This window comes from Athene noctua, chromosome 1 (genome assembly GCF_965140245.1).
Source record: "Athene noctua chromosome 1, bAthNoc1.hap1.1, whole genome shotgun sequence".
NCBI classification, from domain to species: Eukaryota; Metazoa; Chordata; class Aves; order Strigiformes; family Strigidae; genus Athene; species Athene noctua.
Window position 1 is genome coordinate 231,652,868 of NC_134037.1, and position 22,954 is coordinate 231,675,821.

General features: G+C 37.0%; 1 protein-coding gene across 5 annotated transcripts in view; it reads left to right on the forward strand.

The window, feature by feature from the left end:
- The window catches only part of DGKH (diacylglycerol kinase eta), a 164,399-nt gene that overhangs the window by 134,495 nt on the left and 6,950 nt on the right, over positions 1-22,954 (forward strand). For 4 of the 5 annotated variants that reach the window (XM_074931282.1, XM_074931271.1, XM_074931291.1 and 1 more), the window contains 12 exons: positions 3,292-3,426; positions 5,194-5,311; positions 6,198-6,308; positions 6,460-6,556; positions 9,576-9,683; positions 12,831-12,944; positions 13,232-13,366; positions 14,379-14,545; positions 16,004-16,109; positions 17,626-17,718; positions 21,562-21,681; positions 21,932-22,040. In XM_074931282.1, coding sequence (XP_074787383.1) covers positions 3,292-3,426; positions 5,194-5,311; positions 6,198-6,308; positions 6,460-6,556; positions 9,576-9,683; positions 12,831-12,944; positions 13,232-13,366; positions 14,379-14,545; positions 16,004-16,109; positions 17,626-17,718; positions 21,562-21,681; positions 21,932-22,040 — 1,413 coding nt within the window. Of the gene's footprint in view, positions 1-3,291; positions 3,427-5,193; positions 5,312-6,197; positions 6,309-6,459; positions 6,557-9,575; positions 9,684-12,830; positions 12,945-13,231; positions 13,367-14,378; positions 14,546-16,003; positions 16,110-17,625; positions 17,719-19,529; positions 19,575-21,561; positions 21,682-21,931; positions 22,041-22,954 lie in introns of those variants that run through there. The other variant, XM_074931301.1, reaches the window with a different exon arrangement.

Below are 22,954 nucleotides of genomic sequence, written 5' to 3' on the forward strand. Positions count from 1 at the left end.
TGGTTACTGTGTGTAAAATGATATTCAGAGAATACTCATTTCCTGAAATAGCACAGTACTAATTCCCACATTCAAACGATAGGGTAAAATCTCTCCTTCATGTGTCCTTTATGAAATCTGCCAGTGAGTGGCTGCAGTGGAAGAAGGAAGGGTGGTTTGTCTGTATGGGGCCCTTACTTACCTCCTCCCTTGCTTGGTTTTGGCACCAAGCCAGTCCAGCCAGAGGTCATGTTTGGACATTTTCCATCACAAACATCAATCCTGCATTTTGTGTAGACTGGTGTTCGTGTGACCAGTTTGTTCAAGAGTCTCAAGCTGTGGAGTAATTTTAGGAAATCTGCTTCTTACTATAGGTGGAAATTTCAGTCTTTGCCTTACTATTAGTGCACTGCAGATGAGGTCTCAAGATGATCTGTGAGTCATGGAGAAACAGTGGTAGCTGGTGGGCAGCAAAACTCATCCTCTAGGTATTTGTTGTGCACTTCCTGTGGCAAAATGAGCAAATTTGTTTGTGATTTGCATCCTTTCTGTTACCCTAACCCACACCAACATCCTTAGAAGGTGGTGTCCTCATCTGTTAATTCAGAATCTCACATTTCCTTTCCTCCAGGAATGGATGTCAGACTTTCTCCAGTGATTATCTCTACATTGGCCCTTCTCCTTTTCCCTTGGCTATAGGACTCAATGCTTGTTGGTTGTCCAGTTTCAATACTAGCTTATAAAGGGTGCTGGCCCTACGGATGACCCAATCCTACTGCCATAAATGTATAATAAAATAAAAATACACACATATGTATATCCATATGTAGAAATATATATAAACCCCTTGTTTCTTGGTGATAAAATTTCTGTGTTTATGGGGAGCTGCATTACTCTTCATACATCTGATATGTGTGAAATAGAGTGCATATTAATGCCGTCGATGAAAGATAAGTGTTTAGGGACAAAGCATAAAACATGAATTCAATTATCTGCAGTGAAACATCAGCTTTACTCATTAGGGCTCTGTTGTTTTTATCAGAGCATGAACAGCAAAAGTTTATCTTTATTGCAGTTATCCCCATGAGTCTCATCTGTCAAATAAAGAGCAGCTGCTCTGTTTATTTTCCTATTTAATATAACTGCCATGTTCCCAAGTACAGAGAGAACAGACTGTGTGAACAGCGTTGTGAATTTTTCAGTAGCATTATGAAAAATGAATGTTAATTTTGCTCTGAATATTGTATTTTACCCTCTGAGGATCTTCCTGGCCATTTGATGGAGGTAATATTTTTCCATATGTTAATTACCTTCACCTAAATATTTAATAACTCTTGTTACATATCACTTGCAGTTTTTATTCCTTTTCATTTCCTTTTCAAACACTATTAAAGTGGTTTGTCTTGCACAGATACAAATCATTGTGTTGTATTGTTATCATGCAATACTATAGCATGTTGTGATAATTGCTAAGGCTGTTATACAGATGTTAAAGTCAGAAGGAGCTGTTAGTCCACTTGGTCAGAGCTTTCATATAAAACAGTCCAGAAAATTTCACCCACTTATCCCTGTCCTGCATCTAATAATTTCTGTTTGGCTTAAGCAAGTCATCCAGAAAGATGCCTTATCTTATTTTTGGGATACATGAGGGTGAAGAACTTGCCATTTCATTGACCGTTCCATGCTAGATTATTATCAGTTTAAAAAAAGTGAATGCCCAAATCCTGGCCTGAATTGATCTGACCAAAATTTCTAAACCCTTGTTCTTGTTATTCCCTTTGTCTCTGGATTTTCCCACTCTACATTTTCTTTCATTAATGTTTTCATACAGCACACCAATGTTACTCTCAGGCTGAGCTATCATGATTGATATGAACTGATCTGTCCCCCTCCTGCCACAAAACCAGTATATTTTATCTTTCCCACCACATTTCTATTGGTGTTTTTCTTCTACTCTCTTGGTGCTAGTCCTAATTATTCTATTTTTGCTGAATTAGTTTTCAGGGTTTGAGAGGACTATGAGATCACTTGGAAATAATTTCATTTTTCGTTCTGAGCTTCTTCAGATGGTCAAGACTGAAGGTGTCCTAAGTTGAAGTACTTTTTAACATGTGACATAATTTGGAGCAGAGGTAGCCAACAAATGTCTGTCTATGGTCATCTGGTTTGCAAAAGCTTTGTACATGCACATGGAAATGCTATAGCAAAGCATCTGGTAATACACAAACTTTCTTCCCTGGGGCACCAATTTCTGGCTATGTCCAGTGGGGCTGAATTTCACAAAGATGAACTTCCCTAGCTAAAGCACACACTAGCATATTCTCTCAGCCTGCATGAAACAAAATCTGCCAGGAAAGTAATTACAGCACCTGGGATCAGCCCTCTGAAAAGCCTATTCTTCGTCAACTCCAGAGCCACCACCAGGAATAACTGGGCTCACTGAGCTACCACTTACTCTTTGTGAACATCTTCCCTTTCCCCTTGATTTTCTCCCCCTTCTTTTTCCTGAGCCTTTGTCACCAACAATTACATCAGCTAACACACCATGTTATCTGTCACAAAGTTTTATTAAACTCTCTTCTGAAGAATTTTAACAAATATGTTATTTCAATTATTTTGGGAATTGCTGTGAGGTTTTTTTGTGAAAAAGATGATGGGAAACTGGTGCTCCCATGATCTTTCTAACTGCAGAAGACAAGTATGTCTGAACATGTCTTTTTCCCTTCCCTTGCAGTTTTCAGTTTGGCTGTAGATAAAGATGTCAGAGTTTTTTCTCATGTTTTCAGAAACCTGATGCAGGCAGGGGGCCCATTTTAGCTGCTTGAAGCAAATAGTGTGGTTGTTGATCATGTATTTCCATGGCTTATGGGTCACAATAGCTATCTATGTTAAAATTGTTATAAATAATGTACTATATGATATAGGTATATTTATAAGTAAGTATGGATTGAATTTAAGGTTAAAGTCATATTACTTCATTAACATGTTTATCAGAAGCTTACTACAGCATTAAATACTATTGCTTTTTAAGGTAGGTATAATGCAGTTTTTGCTAGTAGCTTGAAGTATAAATCAGGAACTCCCCGTATTGAATGCTGAGCACACTTGTTCATTTTAGTTTGTATTTGTCACATAATCTGTTTCTGAGTTTTCTTCCCTGTATTTAGAAGAAAAGCTGTGGTGTGAGGAGAAAGGACATTTGTCATGAAATAATAATAGATTAATGGTTTTGAAACATTTTCAAGACTGTAAAAACTATGTATTTGGTAGTATAATAGGTCTAATAAGTGCTCTTTTACTTATTCTGCACAGTTAAAACTGCACCAAGATCTCCAGATCGACGTACAAGCAGAGGTATCCATTCTCAGACAGGCTCTTTCTCTGCTCCAGCTTTGGCTGCAAGCAAGGAGAACCTCCCAGTGCTTAACACTAGGATTATCTGCCCAGGTAATTATGATTTTGAAATCTGCTGTTCCTATACTACTTTAATATTGCCTTCTGTTCCCCTTCTTGCTGTCAAATAACAATTTTTATTTCATGCCCTGAATTGGTTTGAGCCAACACACACATCTTTGTGTTGAATCATATAGTAGGAGATGCAAGATAATGTAGAAGGTTCCTAAACATTTAGCACAACACCAGATGTAGCAGAAGTGTTGTGTTTGATTCTGGAGGATGAAAAATGAGATTCAGGATCTTAGAATCATAGAATCACACAGTGGTTTCGGTAGGAAGGGACCTTAAAGATCAGGTAGTCCAACCCTCGGCCACGGGCAGGGACATGTTTCACTAGATCAGGTTTCTCAAAGATCTGTCCAGCCTGGCCTTAAACACTTCCAGTGATGGTGCAGCATCAGTAACCTGTACCAGTATCTCACCACCCTCATCATAAAAAATTTCTTCCTTATGTCAATCTAAACCTACCCTCTTTCAGTTTAAAACCATTTCCCCTTGTCTTGTCACTACAGGCCCTGATGAAAAGTCTCTCAGTCTTTCTTATAAACCCCCTCTATGTTTTGAGAGGCCACAGTAAGGTCTCCCTGGAACTTTCTCTTCTTCAGGCTGAACCAACTTTCTCAGGCTTTTTTCATAGGACAGGTGTTCCATCCATCTGACCATTTTCTTGGCCCTCCTCTGGACCCACTCCAACAGGTCTATGTCTTTCTTGTGCTGGGGACCTCGGAGCTGGACACAGCACTCCAGGTGGGGTCTCATGAGAGCAGAGTAGAGGGGGAGAGTCACTTCCCTCGGTCTGCTTGCCACACGTCTCTTGATGTAATTGGCTTTCTGAGCTGTGAGTGCACATTGCTGGCTCATGTCCAATTTTTCATCCACCAGTGTCCCCACTTCCTTCTATCATTCACACTAATCAGTGAGGCTGTGAAGCGGCAGAGAGGGACAGATGTATGTGAAGTTCAACCCACTGGATAAGAAGTCTCTAGATACCTCTGTAAAAGGGGATAACTGAAACTACACAAAGCTGCTGTGCAGTAAAAATATTTTTTAAAACCCCATGTTATTATCCAAATGTAGTTAATACTAGGGAGCACTGGTAAAACACGTGTTTTAATTAACTTCATTAGTATAGTTAAAACATAATGGAACTGAGCTTACATTTTTCTCTAGGTCAATTTAAGTGAAAGCTTTTAGAAAATGTTTTTCTTTGTTTAAATGCTTTACACAGTGTTCTGTATAGTAACATTGATATTAGTCAAGGTAGGCATGGTGAAGCTGTGATATTCCCACAAATTAAGTTAAACTATGACTTGACCAGTTCTAAAAATGATAAGGGTATTCCTTAGGAATATTTTCGAAGGAAAGGACCAAAGGAAAATCATGGAAAGGTTGGAGAGGAAGATCAAACTAAATGAAAAGAGCTAGTAGTCTTTTTGGATTTGGTTACTATGCCAGTCAGTGATTGTTGGCCTGAAATCCTGAATTTTCTTGGGTTTTTTTTCTTTCTCAATGGTGGTATTTGAAGACTCAGCCATCACACTGCAGCATAGCTGCCCTTCTGCTCAAGAGAGCCAGACACCTGAAAAGATAACCAATATAGGTAAAAATTGAAATAGAAATGCAATCATTCCCTATATGGATTTATTTTAATTAATTTTGTCTCTCACTATTTGGCTTATATTATGACAATATATGTTTCTGTAATTATAAAATACAAAGTGGTTTTTTGTTATTTTTTTCTGTTTCCTTTTTAATCAGGTTTGAGGGCTGGTCTAGCTGCTTCTATTGCAGGAAGTTCAATTATTAGCAAAATGTTGCTAGCAAACATCGATCCATTTGGTGCTACGCCATTTATTGACCCGGATCCAGACTCCCTGTAAGAAATAATTTTTTCCAGATTTACTGTTTTGCTTTAGTTTGCTTTTCTTAAACTTTTTTTTTAACCTTTTTGTAATCTTTTTTGAATTGTAAAGTTCTTGTTTGCTTCCATTTAGACATCAAGTTCTGAAAATGGGTTGGATTTGCCATTTTAGTTATGAGTAGCACAAACTGTCTTGAAGCAGCAGAAATAATAGGAGATGTTTGCTCACAACCCTTGCTTGCCTGCTCTGGGAGGAGGAGGCCAACAGTCCTTCAGAGCTGTGTTTTCCTGCCCAAACTGCTGGTCTGAATGCAAGCTCAGCTGCCAGCAAGATGTTGAAGCAGGTCCTCCATTGTAGTGGAGGAAGAAGAGTGTTCTAAGTACTGGAGCAGTGAGATGGAAATTTTGTGTCCTAAGCTGTCTCTGCTTCCCAGAACAGGATGCAGTGTTGGCAAAGTCTTATGGATGGGATCTGCATTGTGGGCCACAGTTCCCCTAAAATAAACCACTGCTGTGCCATCAGCCAAACACCTAGTGCCAGCATGCTTAAATGCAGCCTGGGTGCTCGTCCTGGTGTGGTGCTGCTGTCTCGGAGCCATGCCCAGGGCAGCTCTTTCTTCGTATCCCACTGTTATTTTGGGTATGGTGGAGATAGTGCTAGATGGGGTGTAGTACAGTTTCTTCTTTGCCCTACAGGAAGTAACTTGCATTTGCAAAGGTGCTAGCAGCCAGCCTGTTTCTTCTACCACCATTGGTTTTCCTCAGGGAGATTCAGAGGAAACATCTCTTGACATCTCTTGGTTGATGTATCTGTTCTGAGACCAACCACAACCTTGGTCAAAGCTCTGTGTGTCCAGATACTGTACAAATGTACACCTAATTATCTCTTTTGTTCTAACAGGGAGGGATATTCAGAAAAATGTGTCATGAACAACTACTTTGGAATTGGGTTAGATGCAAAAATTTCACTAGAATTTAATAACAAGCGAGAAGAGCACCCTGAAAAGTGCAGGTAATATAATTGTCAGTAATAGAGCCAAGACATTTCAATTATTTTTTTCCTTATCTCTTTATCTGAATTTCTTAACTTTTCTCATCCTAAAAATACAATACATACTAATGTGTGTATTTCAATATGTGAGTCTTGTTTTACCTGTTTTCAGAAGTCGGACAAAAAACATGATGTGGTATGGAGTTCTTGGCACAAAAGAGCTACTGCAGAGAACTTACAAGAACTTAGAACAAAAAGTTCAACTTGAGGTAAATTTTATTTATGGGCAGAATGAGTATTTTTGCTTCCACAATGTGTAATGAAGAATTGGGGTTTCCTCTTGAAACCTTCTAGAGTCCTTGTGTCAACCCAAACTGACCTCAAAGGCACTGTGTAAAAATGTGCTATGTAAGAGGTGGTTCCCCAGCTGATTTTTTTGAGGAAAATGCCAGTCTTTAAATATTCCAAAATACCCAATATAATGTTTCTTGTAATTACTGTTTTTTTTTTTTTAAATAAAATTATTGGATAGATAGGATATGTTTCATAATGTTCCCTACAGCAAAGGGGGAGATCAAGTTTTAAGGACAATAACAACAATGAACATGCACTAAACAGAAGGAAAGAGATAAGGAGTCTTAATCCTTCAGGTTCATTTTAAACTATCTCAAAACTTGATTACACATACAGGGAGAGCACACAGATGATCTTAGTCAAAAATTCTGACAGAAGAGGGGAGATTCTGAATGTGCATCACAAGAAGCCCAGCTACACCAGTAAAGACTTTCTCTAATAGGTGTCTGAGACAGTCACACAAAAGAAGCAAGTTATTATCACAGCAACAACAAATGCAGTGTAAATGATCTAAACATGTTTATTTTTTGTCTTTTAAGTTCTAACATCAAATTTAAGTCTTCTTCACATTACTGGGAACTTAAAGGAGATATAAATGATTACCAAATGCAGAAAAAGACTACAGGGAGGTTACAGTTATTTTCACCCCCAAAATATCTAGACTGGGTTTTGATAGAAAACATATGTAATTTCTCTTTTTACTTCATGCTAAGTATTTCAAATGAAAGTTCACAATATTTATATGAAGATAAAATTTTAACTTGAAAGAATAATTTTAAGTTACTGGAACTCATTCTCACTCTGATATTTAGGAGGATTTTGTGTAGTAGTGGCAGATTTGCTGTTATCTAAGGACTGACTAATTATCAAGGAATTATGCAGTAGTTATCAAATATAATGACAGGAAAGAATGTTATGTATGCTGCAGATAGAATTCTAATTTCAGAATCTTTTGAATGAGATTCAATAAGGCATTCAAATCTGACCTTTCCATAATTATTTTTGAATATTTCTGGAAGTAAACCAGCAAGTAGAAATTTCATATTTAGTATTGCCTTGCATAATATTAGCTTCATGCTAAAATGTGTGATGAGGTGCAGAGCACTGGAAAATTAAAAATATCAATTTCAGAAATTGGAGGCGGACCTCTACAAAGGGCTGTGCAGCATCTATTAATGTCACAGCATATTTTGGATGCTGTCATATTTTGATTAAAATGTTTAATTCTGTCTTGTTGCTAATATTAAATCATAAAAAGAGAGCACTAAGCACGTTCTGGAAATAATTTTACATCTCTTTCTCCTCCTGATAAAATTGCTACAGATTTTGGCCTTATTTCCTGAGTATTTCTATTGCATCTGTATGATATTAAGATCATTCTGTGGGATTGGTAACTTTAAAGGCAACTTGACCCGCAAATTCCTAATCCACTAAGCGACGCCTGCATCCAGCATTTATGACCTTGTGTCGTGGTTTAACCCCAGCCACCAATTAAGCATCATGCAGCCACTCACTCACTCCTTCCACCCCAGTGGGATGGGAAAGAGAATTGGAAAAAAAAAAAAAACCAAACAAAACCAACTCGTGAGTTGAGATAAAGACAGTTTAATAGGACAGAAAAGGATAATAATAATAATAATTGCGGAATATATGAAACAAGTGCTGCACAATGCAGTTGTCCACCACCCACTGACCAATGCCTAGCCAATCCCTGAGCCACAGTGTCCCCCAGACAACTCCCCCTGGCTTGTATACTGGGCATGACATCATATGGTATGGAATACCCTTTTGGGTCAGCTGTCCTTGCTTCTTGTACACTCCCAGCCTCCACTAGCAGGGCAGTATGAGGAGCTGAAAAGTCCTTGACTTAATATAAACACTTCTTATCAACAACTAAAACATCAACATTATTCTCATCCTAAATGGAAACCACAGCACTATACCAGATACTAGAAAGAAAACTAACTTTATTCCAGATGAAATGAGGACACCTTTTATTTTCAACTTGTCTCAAATCCCTGCTTGTGGCACTGCTGCAGGACTGCACTTTTGACTCCCAGTTGAATGGTTTGAGGTCATTGGGCTCCCCTCTGAAGGCAGATATACTGCTGTAAGTTAAGAGTGATTTCACTGATGTCTGTAAATTTACTCTTGGCCATAAGTAGGGTGACACTGACTTATGTTATCCAGTGATAGTGTTGAGTAGGACCTGGAGTTGCTTATGAGTTTTGGACGATAAAGTGATTAAGTCTGAGTGGTCAGTCATAGGAGCGACATCTTACTGGCAAAATCAATAACTGGCCACAGCCAGGATAACAACTCTGGGATCAGTCCTAGATTTGTTCTTGCATGTTTGGGAGGAGAGTAAAGTTTTTCTTACAGGAAGCTAAGCATACCATGCTAACAACACTTGCATTTATCTACATGTTTGTGGCTATGCCGGAAGTATTCTTGGATTTTTTTACATCCCCCCCACCCCCCTTAATGGATTTACCTAAAGAACAAGTGTATTGTAATTTTGGACATGATGATGTAGGATGGAAGACTAATTATCGAATGGGTAGATGAAGCTTGTTGTAATGTCCATGCACTCAGGGAGATAGCTTTCTTCGCTGAAAAATGATTTTTAATCTTTGATAGACAGAGTATGGTCTAAATGCATGAAGAATTTCACAATAAGGGATGCAAAAATGTTTCTTTGAAGAGTCATGAAACACCTTTGCTGTAGATACTACAGTATCTGCATGTTTTTCAGCTCTGGAAAAATTGGTGCAAAGATTGGGGAGAAGAGGTTTGTATTAGAGGTTCTTCACATCATGGAGGGAATGATTTTCTCTGTCCTCCCTGCCAGCACTGTTGAAGCTTCATGTGTTAAAAATGGCTCATTACTTTTATCACATTATCTATATACTGAATGAGTTTTATCCATTACAGTGTGACGGGCAATACATCCCCCTTCCAAGTCTGCAGGGCATAGCTGTGCTAAACATTCCCAGCTATGCTGGTGGGACTAATTTCTGGGGTGGAACCAAAGAAGATGATGTGAGTAACATTAAAAACAAGTAACCTTCTGGGCAAAACCAGCATTAAATACCATGAACTGCTCTTCTCATTTAATTTTATTAGTAGTAGCATATAGTTTGGATAGCAACTCTTATTCAGGGAGGCTGTTTCAGTTTAAACACTACTTGTTGATTTTTATTGAAAATATATGCCATGATTTTTCACTGTTTATTGCCTTCTGTCATTTCCATTCCAATAAAATGTTCATAATAAGGTTTAATGATTTTTTTTTTAAATGGCTCTATGAGTATTTTTAGACACTAACTTTATAAACAGACACAAATAGTTCCTCTCTATGATGTTTTACAAACTCCTTTAAATAAGGTTTCTCAAAGTATAAATTCCTCTCTTTGCTATATTCTAACTTTAAGAAAGTTTTATACCTGAATTTTCCTCCTATTCTTCAAACAGCTTTGGTCTAAGGGATGGTGATTCAGAAAATGAGGACTGATACATTTAGTGACTCATTATTTAGTGAGGGTAGTAATCTGTTTTTTACATATTATTTTCAATGAGCTTCTAAAATATTTTAAGATACCTTTTCTTCCCTTCTTTCTCACACATCCTAAGAAACGTTACACTACACAGATACCTAAATGTCTTACAACTTGGAGCAGTCTTACTGCTGCCATCCACTTCATGCATAGTGCAACAATTGTAATCACTAGCTTATCCTAATTCTACATTTCCTGATGTAGTGCATGTGAGGTCCCAATCACTTAAAACTGTAGTTAGCTTGTGATTTTAATGCAGACAATCCAGGACTTTTTTGCCAAAATGCTTTTGGTTTCCTCTGAATTGTTATCCTTTGTTTTTATACATATATATATATATATACACACACAGAGATATATATAAATGTCACAAAAAATATTTAAACATATTTCAATGTCTTTTTTTATTTTTGGTATATGTCACAGGATGGCAGTTACTTTTGGCTATGAATATTTGAAGTTTTTATATAGTCTATGTTCATATTAATAACTTGAAAGCAGCTGTAACATCTGCTCAGCTCCTGTTCGGGAGTTTATTTTTCTCCCTGAACTGCCTGACTGAGAGAGAAGATCTGTCTTAGCTGTCATACTGGTATACAGCAAATGTGTGTGTCTTGGAGCAGTTCTACTGTTACTCTTGGTCTTTTGGTGATCAGGTGTGCCAGCAAAGTGACATGTTTGTTCTGGACAGAATTAGGAGCACAATTTACTGCTTTAGTGCAATCTTGAGTGACTGACCATCAGAAATGATGGTGGTGATCTGCAGTGCTGCTGATTCTGCTTATCTGGAGAAAAGAAAGATGTTGCCTTGACAGCTGTGCCTATTCCTGAAACATTGTTGGTTAGACAAGCAGGGGAGTTGCATGCCAACCAACTTGAAGAGGGTTTGTTTAGATATGTTTGTTGGTGTCCAGAAGACAGGCTGGAAGTATGACCTGTGACAGGAAAGAAGGGAATTGTTTCTTGAGCGTTGGTCCCTAGATATTTGGTTGTCTTTTATAAAAAATAACAGGTTTGTTTTCAGTACAGATATATTTTACTGATGGAGAGACACAGTAGACTGGGTTGTGGTTTGTCTCCATCCTTTTTCTAAAATGGAAACACAAAAGAAATTAAATATTAAAACTACTTAAGCAATGCAGAACTAGCCTTGTAGACATCAGGTATACCCGTTAAAGCTGGATCAAGGACTCTCCATACTTTTTATCTTGGAATAACAGAATCACCATCTTTTCTCTTTTCAAGAAGTTCACATCCCTGTGTGAAAACCAGAAGAATTCCTATGAAAACTGGAAAAATTCAAGTGGAGAACCCTTTTGCTTCAAAACATTCTAGATTCAGTGAAATTGCACTTTTGTTCTTCGACACTTACCTGCTCAAGACCTATTTATGCAAGCCTGGAATGTTCTGAAGGGAAGTGCCATCTGGATGTGGCACTGAACTTTGGCAACTGTGCTGTGCAGCCCTTCCCCTGAGAAGCCCTCCTCAGCCTCTGGCCAAAGCCACCGCTCACTGCACTGGGGCGAAGACTTCCTCTGGCTTGGTGGGCAGCAGGGGCCAAAGTCTTCCACCCTGTTCCCCATCCTCTCCCTCCCTGAACCATTGCTGCAGACACTATCTGGATTACACAGTCCTGGATCCACACCGTCTTATTATTCACTTCCAGGAAATCCTCTGTCAGGGGACAGGACTACAGGACTGGACTAGTGTGGCTTTTGAGCTCCTTTCAGGGATTTTCTCCAGTCTGGTCTTGGGTGTTTCTGATACAGCTTACTCTGCCCAACATGCCAATGCAGTTAGCCTAAGTACTGCTCAGAGGCATAATCTCCCTAACCCAATAAACTCTTACTGGAGTGATTTCTCATGCTACTTTTTCTCCCTGTTGCTCCCTATTGCATATCAGGATGAAATGGTCACCCTTAAAGTGACCTTAGTGTGGTATCTCCTGCCAGACCCATTTGAACTCCAGCCTATGACTTGTCCTGTGGCGTGGCTGAATACCTCTGCAGGACACCAGGTGGCAATGGCACATGCAAGACTTTCTGCGCTTTGTGTAAGCTAATGGAAATTCAACATCTTGTCTGGATATCATGTTTGTTCCGTACAGAAGCTGTTTTCATATTTACAGTGGATAATTGCATCCAGCACAAACAAGATCCTCTTCAGCATGAAAGCTGTATTTAACAGAGCTGAGTGTGGACTCAGAAGTTGGCTTCCAGAGAATTCAGAATATAAGAAGATAAGCACTTCTGAGAAGAAAGACACCATTACTCCTCTTAACTTCAAGAACCTCTTAGATATTAAAGTACATTAACCAAGCAGAGATTTGAATTGGCCTTTCATCTTGCCTTGAAAAACAGTCTGCATGAAACACGCCATCCTTCCTATATAAGGATAAGTCCTCGTCATTCAGATAGTTGAAGTGCAGTTAGCATTACTGTTTTAATATAATATTAACCTACTGCCTGTGGTATCTTAGGACTTTAGAGAGACAATGTAGTTATTCTATACTAAATAAGTTAGAGCATTTAAATGTTGAAAATGAAACTGTAAATGAATCTGTGTTTCACTGAACATGCAATATAAGCACTAGAATTACCATCAAAAATGGAATATTTTATTTTCCTTTCAGATATTTGGAGCTCCATCATTCGATGATAAAATCTTAGAAGTTGTTGCGGTATTTGGCAGCATGCAGATGGCAGTTTCAAGAGTCATCAAACTGCAGCACCACAGGATAGCTCAGGTTTGTTTTCTCCTTTGAAAACACACAACATGGTTGGCAGCAGTTTGGGATGCTGACAAGTGGCAGTACTCTTGATGACCACCACCCTATACATTAGAGTACTGACATTGTTTAAATTTCAACGGGTAACAAATTATCTTCAATGATGAATGAAGTATAAAAGTGCTTCATCCTTGAGACAGTCCTGGAGGGAAGCCACAGCTCCTAGTAATCAACATATTTCAGGTAGCCTGTCAGTTTCGTTAGTATTTATTGCTCTGTAAAATAATGTGTTTGTTCTTTTCCAGTGTCGGTCAGTAAAGATCACCATACTTGGCGATGAAGGGGTTCCAGTGCAAGTTGATGGAGAGGCATGGATCCAGCCCCCAGGAGTTATTAAGATCATACATAAAAACAGAGCTCAGATGCTAACACGAGACAGAGTATGTTGCAGAAAGTGTGTTATGAGATACCATTACCAACATTGGTTTCTTTAGTAATTTGATTCAGTTACAATATGAACAAAACAGTGCTTACAAAAATGTGTTATAACTATTTATATAACTTATGTAATTATGGTTATATAATTTATATAATAAGCTGGATAGAGAATTGTTCTTTTGTATAAGTGAAAAAGCTTTGTTAGCTTTTATCAGTTTTATTAGTGCTATTCCTGTATTCTTATTAATAAGTAGTAAGATGGACAAAGTTTTCTATTTTATGTTTTCTGTTTTCCATGTTTTCTGTATTTTCTATTTTCTGTATTCCCTGCCTCCCTCCCTTCCTTCCCTTCTTCTGTTGCATAAATAGCAAAGTTCTATAATGTCCATTTTTCAGAACAACTTTCTGCAGATTTACCTCCTGTCTCTCTCTGTCCTACTAATCTTCCCTTTCCCCCATGACCCAATATCTCAGACAGGAGAGACACAAGCAGAACCTACTCACAGAGCCACTGAAGAATTCACACTTGTCTAGGATTACTGTGTGAAAAGCTTGACTGCCCCTCAGTTCTCTGTCCACTAACTGGATGTTGAATTTAGGGTGGAGTTAATGGCAATTGAACTCTCTTTTAGTAAATTTGTAACTTTTCCCCACCATTTTTTAGGTTTCAAGCCTGTATTAGTTTCAGGTTTGGATCTTGCTCTCTGAACAAAACGTATTATCACTGTCTTTGTATTCATATTGTTTTGGAAGACACTTTTTGAGGATAATGGGGGGCAGACAGAGCAAGCTTTCAGAAGTGACTTATTCTCTGTACTAAGTTAAAAAAACCTGAATCTAATTTATTGTTTATACCTTGTATCATTTATATAAAATTTAAATTAAAAGTTGCATATTTGTTAAATTAATTTTATTTTTAATAAATTAAGATTTATGTAAAATATTAAATTGGTTTTTTAATAAGTAAGAAAACTCTAAGTGCTGTGAACTGAATGTATAATTCATTTTGATTAGGCCTTTGAAAACACCCTGAAGTCTTGGGAAGACAAACAGAAGTATGATTCCTGTAAACCTGTCATTCGATCTCCCTTGTACCCTCAGCAGGCTGTTGAGTTGGCTACAGAAGAAGAAGTTGCACAGATTCATCTGTGCTCACAAGCTGCAGAAGAACTTATTACCCGGTACAGTAAAATTAATGTTTGGATTGGCAACCTAGTCACCAAGACTGAATTATTCATGTAAATGCATAGATAGACTTAGAAGTGTATAATTTCTGGTTTTTATTAATATTTAGTTGCCACTCTATCAGTTACTTGATTTTTAAAAGTTCATTTTATTTTATTTTTAAGGCTCAACTCATTTATATATACTCTTCTTACATAATTTTATTTTTCTGTGTTTATGTATTTTTTTTTCTTTTGAAAACCTTTCTGAAGGAGCAAAAACGGAAATGGAAAACAGGAAAGCTTTTTTGCAGAGAGGCTTTTGATTGAACCTTCTCGTTTTATGCAAAAGTAAAAATATATTTTTTGAAAAAAAAAAAACCTTAAAGTGAACTTAAGAAGTCAACAGAGTGCTTGTATCCATCTGACATTAACTTCTTCACAACTTATTTCTCCTTAAAGCCTTGTTACTCACAATTTCAAAAAGATGAGCAGTTAATAAACCTGAAAGTTTTCTTAAAATACTGTACAAGTGAATAGTTAACACACCAGCGTTCAAGGACCCCAAATTGCCAGATAAAATCTTCATAACTTTTTGCATTCATCCACTTATTCGTTATTATTGCAGCTTTCTATTTAATTCCTAATGCTTAAAGTCCTCATCTCTGTGCCCCTGGACACTTCAGTAATTTGTATGGTTTGAGGTGATAGTGTGCTGATGGTATAAAACTGATCCCACAGCCTTGCTTATTTTCAAGAACTACTTTCTTCCTGAGATGCAAATATTTTAATAAAGAAGACACTTCAATTTTCACAGAAAAAACCCCCATTTTTTTAAGAAAAGCTTTTTTTTTTATTCAGAACATTTTATAAAGCTGCTGTTCAGTTCATCATGTTAACAGATTATTAAAATTCATTATCAGAATCAATTCTTGGAGTATGTGTTGTGTTGCACTGATAATATAAGAAAGGATTTGAAAAGCTACATATTCTTTTTATAATGTACTGGTGACTTAAGTAGACATAGAAGAATAATTTGGGTTATAATTACCCAAAGTGAAGTTTAACAAAGACAGCTTCAAAACTTTGCTGTTCTAGAGGTAATCCTGAGGTTATAATTACAACTGGACATCCTATAATCTCAAATGATTGCAACCAATTTTAATGTCGCATCTGAAGGATATGCCTTGTGAAATAGGTGTAATGGTTTTTAGGATAACTTCAGGTAAGTTATTGTAATGCGCTAGGTTTTTCCTCTTACAGTTTATTTGAATTAATAGTCCCAACGTTTTTTGGTACATTTTTTGCGTAGCATTTGTGTTCTAAGATAAATAAATGTGTCTCAGTATTCTATAGCAGAATAAATAATCTGTGTTATATCATTTGTATGAGGTGATGTATTGCTTGAAGAGTTACTTGTATTTCAACTCTATTTTTCAAATTTAAATTGTATTTTTCTCTTTTATATTTTTCTAGGATCTGTGAAGCAGCAAAAATACATGGCCTCTTGGAGCAGGAGCTTGCTCATGCTGTTAATGCATGTTCACATGCATTAAATAAAGCCAACCCAAGGTTTCCTGAGGTAAAGGAAAAACATAGATTTATGTATAAGTAAATAGGCCATAATATTAAATTAATTATGTCCCCATATTAAAACAAGTGGAATAATAATTCTTGAAGTTTTTGATTAAAAAAAAAGACTTCTAAATATACATAGACATGCTCAAATTTAAATGAAATTGCTTAACAAATGAATGGATGTTGTATCTTCTCTCTTTTTTTGCCACTTCTCTAAGGTGAAAGTAAAGGGAAAGTTACTTCTGATTTGGAAGGTGCTGCTGTGTATAGCACGTGCTCTGCATACCTCACACGCATAGGGAAACACCCCATAGCTGAATTTGGTAGAGCTCATGCTCAGTGATTCTGAAATTTATTAGTAATACCAGGAATGGGAGTGAGGAGAACTGCCTTTCTACAGAAGTATTTAAGAAGAGAGTCCCCTCCTGGTGTTAGACTGATATAATGTAATATCTGAGAAGGCAGAAGATGCAGTTTCTGCCTTCATCAGTGTCCTCCCCAGATGATACTCTCTTTTGTGAACATTGGATGTTAAGGATATTAATGACACTTAAAACGCAGACCTTCTGGGTGTTGTTGCAGGGGGGAACGATTAGTCAAAAAGGAGATAGGGAATTTGGATTAGGGCCAGGGTAAGAGTATGTCTGTTGCCTTTTGGAAGCAGTCAAGAATTTGTTCCATCTGCAACAGTGGTCCACAGCCAGGGGTGCTCATCCTGAAGTGATGCAGCAGTGTTTATTAAATCAAGTGAGGTGGTGTACTAATGTGGCTCTGAGCATGAATAAACCAAACTCAGGTCAGCAAACAGCAAAAATAACAGGCAAAGTAAGCTTACATCTGCTTGCAGACAACTGTGTAGGCATGTCCCCAGAGACAGAGCGGAGGCATGGCAAAGCTGAACAAATGCTGTTACTACATAAAGGTCAATTCTTGTGGATGCATTCACAGAAATTTTCATGCTTAATTGTTATCCAAATGCTATGCAAAGAATGCTAAGGGGGTGAGGGGAAATGAGTTTCCTGTTTTCTCTCTTCACACTAGACAGTCTGGGTGTTCAGGGATTGGACCCAAAAAAGATTAATTATGTAGAGGCTGTCTATATCTATCCTAAATTTATGTATGGTAAATATATTAGTTAACCTTTGCTTTTTAAAATATGGCTAGCAGCTTACTTCTGCTAAGGATAAGGTGAACAATTCAGATCAACAGTCATTGTTTTCTGCTGGCCTTTGTCATCCATAAAAATCATGGATTCATCTCACAGGTGGCTGTTCACTTGATGATCTTCAGGCTTGTATAAGGTCATATTAAATGAAGTTTGGGAAAAGATATTTAATAGATACTACATTTTTGTTTTCTGTTCTCAGTGCTGAAGATGTTGCCAGTGTAGAGCTAAATTGATGTGTTTCTCCTAGACTAGAAGTGTCTTCACTTAAGATCTGTGCTGTAAGCCCAAAGTACTTATTCTCAGTCTGACTTGCATCACTTCAAATAATGTTTATGCTTCTTATTCCCCCCAGAGTCTTACCAGAAATACTGCTATGGAGATAGCTGTCAATGTGAAGGCCTTGCATAATGAAACTGAATCTCTGCTAGTAGGGAGAGTTCCTTTGGTAAGGTCACAAAATACATCGTTTTGTTCCCTCATTCAGATTATCTGTGATTTGTTCTTTGCTGATTTTTTAAATTGGTGCAGGATTTATGAGATGCTGCAAGAAGCTCTGTAAGGCCAAATGGAGAGTATTACACTGCATTTGGGGTTTTGATCAGAATGAGTTATGAATTCTTGTCCTAGGTTGACATCCATCTTACCTCACTTCAAATATCTAAAAAGTCATTGAAAGGTCATTGCCTGGGCTTTTCCTTTCAATAGTCAGTGGAGTGGAGAGAAAAAAGTATCCCTGTTGAGGTTGATTCACACTCAGCTGTCTTGGAGACCTATCTTAGAAAAAGATAAATCATCTTCTGGAGGTGTAGCATTTAACAGAACTTCTAAAGTTCTATTATGTGACCATTCTCAGAGTTTAAACAGAACCTGGGGTGAGAGCTGTTCAGCTTCTCAGCTTCAGAAGCTGTTCAGCTTCTTCATTCAACTTCTACACATATGATATTATGATATAGGCAAGTAAATCTCACCCTTGTTCTAATACCTGGCAGGAATTATTTTATAACCTTTAAGTGGTAAGTGTTCAGTAGACCTCTGATGGTACTTGCAGACTTGGCATCATCTTCTTGGGCTACTGTTTCTATGCCTTAAGTGATGAAGACTGCTCAAAAATTGTTTTACCTGGATTTATAATTAGACAATTTCTGTATGTGCTACTGCGAAGAGAAGAAAGATGTCAGGTTTTCTATGCTGGTCTAGTTTTACATTAAGATGATAATCAGTAGGAACAGTTACATTTTCTTTGGATTCAAAAGCTGATTTATTACTAATTTACTGTTTATTTAAGTGTCAGATTAAACATGGATATCAATAGGAATGTTTTCATTTAGCTGAGTTAGGGTAGGTGCAGGTTCACATACCTTTTTACACATGTGATAAAGTGTACGAGTCGGTTCGATTATAAACAAAAGTTAGTATGACCTAGAGCCTAAATAACCATTTAATTTCTAGAAATAGTCAAAGATTAGGTTCATATGATCTATTTTATGAGTTTTTGGAAGGGAAAGTTATTCGTTAGGTCCAAGACAAGGGAAAAATATCTGCTCTTTTTTTCAAATAGCTATTACTAATTCCCCATATTTCATATTGAATGGGGAATCAGAGAAATTTGTTTAAATTTTAGAATAGTTTAAGAAAAGGGATTAGAAGAAAAGGTTTAAGTTGGTGATGTCATACTAGGACTAGTATAATTTATCATGGCAGTCTGGAAATAATGTTATTGTGGAAACCTTTCCATTGAAACATTACCTTTTCTATAGCCAGTTGTGATCTCATTGCGTTGTCGAACTGGTCCCTTGTTCAGGCTCCAAAGCTTAATTTGATCCATTTGTCCATTTCTGATTTTTACATGTTGTACTTCTGCTTATCATTATGGTCTGTGCAAATGTCTTTGTGAGTCTCCATCAAACCCATTTTTTAATAATAAGGCCTTTTAGAAGATAGCTAGATAATCTTCTAGAGATGGCCATTACACTCATTTGACAGCATGCTTGTTTAGAGCAGTATTTCAGTTACAGTAACAAGGCACCCTGGTTAACCTTTTTGCCACGTATTTTATAAATGTCAAAGCTGCATGTATGTTGTCCCTCACTCTATTAAAATAGAGACAGATGAAATGTAAGGTGCTGCTTGATTCAGTCAGCCACTGCTATCATACACTTTTTTCCAAATTACCTTTCTCCTCTGACAAAGACATTCTTTCTTTAATATCTTCTTTTTTTTTCATTTCTCCCTCACCCCTCTTTTCTGTGATCAAAGCTTCTGATAGCAGTAAATTGATGCCTTTGTTGCATATACTACTTGGTAAGCTTTTTCTTTATTTGCCATTTATCAGCTCTTGAGTCCTTCTCTTATGGCTTCTGAAGGCCACAAAAGAAATGTAAATACATATATAAGGAGACTGTGATTCCTGCCATCTCCCTTAAGATATGATTAACAAAGTTCATACAACAGTACTAGCTAGATGAGGTCAAATGGTGAATTAGCTGTAAATGCCATTTTTAGTGAAGTGATAAGATGGGACAATGAAGCTGATTTGTGGAATCTTCCAGATGGTTATGGCACAATTTTCCAATGTATGAAGGGAGAAGTATGACAGAATGTTTCACCTCAACTGAGTGAAATAATCTGAGCTCACTGGAATAAAGTATTTTAATATTAAAAGTTTAATTTGTAAGGAATTGAAAAATCTTTTATTTTCATTGTTTCGTTCATAGTGTTAATTTTCATTGTGGAAATAAGAAACTTTTCCAAGATGTTGTAGAAGGAGAATTTACACTAAATTGCTGACTGTTCCTTTACCAGAACTGTACTATTGTTTTGGGTTTATTTCAGGAGCAATATTGTCAACGCATGCACTTTCTCACCCTCAGATGAGAGTTGTTTTGTCCCCAGGCAAAATCAAGCAATAATCAAGCAATTAGATAAGGGCTTGTTGCAAAAGACAGAACTCTTTGTTTCATTCATTTATATAAAATAGGTGCCTTAAATAATTTCTTAAAAATGGTAACACAAGAGAAGTTGTAACTTTTTCAAGGACAAGCGCGTCTTCCACTGTGCTCCAAATTAACTGAACTGTTCAAATTAGAAAATAAAACAAAAGCAAGATCAGAGTCTGCTTATGGGCCCTGAATTCTGTGAGCTTTAGAAGAGCAAATAACATGATAGCAAGAGGGAGCTTATATTTCCAGTATTACTATACTAAACAGCAACATCTTACTAAAGATGGTCTCTCCTTTGAAAAGTGATAACATATGTAAACTACTGAAGCAAAAGAAAGGAATTTTTGTTAGGTGGGATAAATTAATGGGGGCTTGTAATTCATCACCAAACCCCAACAATGTCATAATCTTTTTCCAGTGCTAAGGATCAAAGATTCTCTTACAACTCCATTTTAAAAATGCATTCACTAGGATATAACTTAATTAGATCCTTTCAAAAGAATATTCTGCGCTGCTTTGGGACTACTTTTGCTTCAGAGGGAGGAACAGATGTTCAGATTGCTTTATTAGTGATTCCAAGCAGCTTGTTCCAGGATTCAAATCTATATCTTAAAATGGTGTTTCAGCAACACCAGGTAAGTCCAAAACAGTGTTGCCAGGGATCAACTGCCTGCCTTACCTCTTCCTCACAAGTTTGACTCACACAACAGCTGCAGAATAGTTTTCATTTACTGGGGTTTGAAGGAAAACTGGTACCTCCATGGGGTTCTCAAGCATTGGTAGAGCCAAATTCTTATGGAAGACCTTTGGCAATTAAGAATCTTTGTAAGATCCATTTTCTCTTACTTGACCAGGAGAGAGTGATCTATCATATGAAGACATTTGCAAATAATAACTCAGGCTTACTACCATCTATTCAATTTTTTTTTTGCACCACCTTTTATACAAAGATTTTCCAGGCTTCTGCTCTTCTGGTCCAGTTTTAGCTCACGCTGGTAGTTTCCATTTCTGATGTATTCTAGTATTGGTGTTATCAGGTAACTTTTGTTCTATAGAAGACTCAGGAGTGCACTGAATGATGACACTGATTGACAGCTCAGTCCAGCTGGCCTGCACCAAAAGTCTCAGCTGTCTCAGTCATCCCTTTGTGGTTGGGACCATACTAAATGTAGTGTCAGGGTGGTCTGATGTATCTCTGAAGGAAAATCTAAATTTGGACGATAATTTGTTTTCACCATTTGTTTACACTCAGCAGTTACCTGTTTGTGTGTGGTAACAACATACCTAGATTTAAATGATGTGTCTTAATAAAACTAAAACCACTATTTTTCTGGACTGTTTATTAACAGCAGTTAGAAGCTCCCCATGAAGAGCTGTTGTCTGATGCTTTACACAGCGTGGAAATAGAGTTGAGAAAACTTGCTGAAATCCCTTGGCTTTATTATGTTTTTCAACCAAATGATGATGAGGTGAGTTTGATTAATATTTCCTGTCTCTAACTGAACTAAGTTTAGGACTTCTTTTGAGTCCCTTTTGTGAATGTAAAGCTTTTGAATGGTTATCTAATGAAACATTTATAGAGTTAAATCCTGACATTATTCTTTATGAAAGTAAAATTCAGTCTTTGTTTTTGAGATTAACCATGAATTACCATCTCAAGCATGTAATTTAGCTGTTGTTTTCTGTTAATTGCGGGTAACTGTCTCTTCTTTCATGCAGGATCCCCCTCTGGATTATGCTAAAAGAAACAACAGAAGTACCGTGTTTCGCATAGTGCCAAAGTTTAAAAAAGAAAAAGTTCAGAAGCATAAGACCAGCCCTCAGCCTGGTATGTGTTTTGAAATTACAAGAAAAATAGTAGCATTTGGGGAAAACGGGATTTTAAGGGGGTTTTTTGGTAAGAGGTGACGTGATGCACTCTACCTAAGAGTAAAGTCAAACTAAAAAGCAACTGAGCTAACTGGCATCTTCGTTAGGATGAAGACTTCTTTCAGTGCATTTAGAAAGCATTCGGTAGGACCCCCAGATATCCAAGTGAATGAAAGAACTACTGTGAAAATATTCAGACAGTTTTATCAAGCAACAGGACCTGTGTCTTAGCTGGTGGTTACATTTGATTAACTCACAGCCATACAAGCCATAAGTAAACACATCATTTCCCTGTGAAGCTCTAGTTCAGGTTTTTCAGGTTAGTTTCAGAACGTGTGCGATAGCTTTTATCACACTGGTTTAATTAACCAGTTATTCTTAAATTTCGGACGGGTTTTAAGTTCAGCAAATGAGACAAATCAAACAAAAAGCCATGATAGTGAATACTGATTTTTTTTTTTTTTTTTTTTTTATTAGAAGCTGAACAAACTCCACTCTCCTCTCTTCCCATTCTTATCCATGAACTTACTTCCTTAAGATTATGTCCAGGAGTTAATCAGTGATCAGATGGTCCTAAAAATGCTACTGCATCTTTATCTTTTTTTTTGGACAGTTGGTCATAATCTGCAAAATCTTGCAGTTTTTGATCATACTTTAGATTTCAGATTAGATTTCAGATTTCTCTTCACTGTAAAACTGATTAGCATTGAATGAAGTTGCAAAATTAGAGCAATAAGTAGCATAACTTTTTTTTTTTTAAATAAATGTTGTCTTACTAGGACTAATGTGGGCAACTAACCTTAGAGAACAATGTTTTACAGAGAGCTTCTTAATGGCCTATGTAACACAGTAGCTTAAAGAATACTTGTTGAA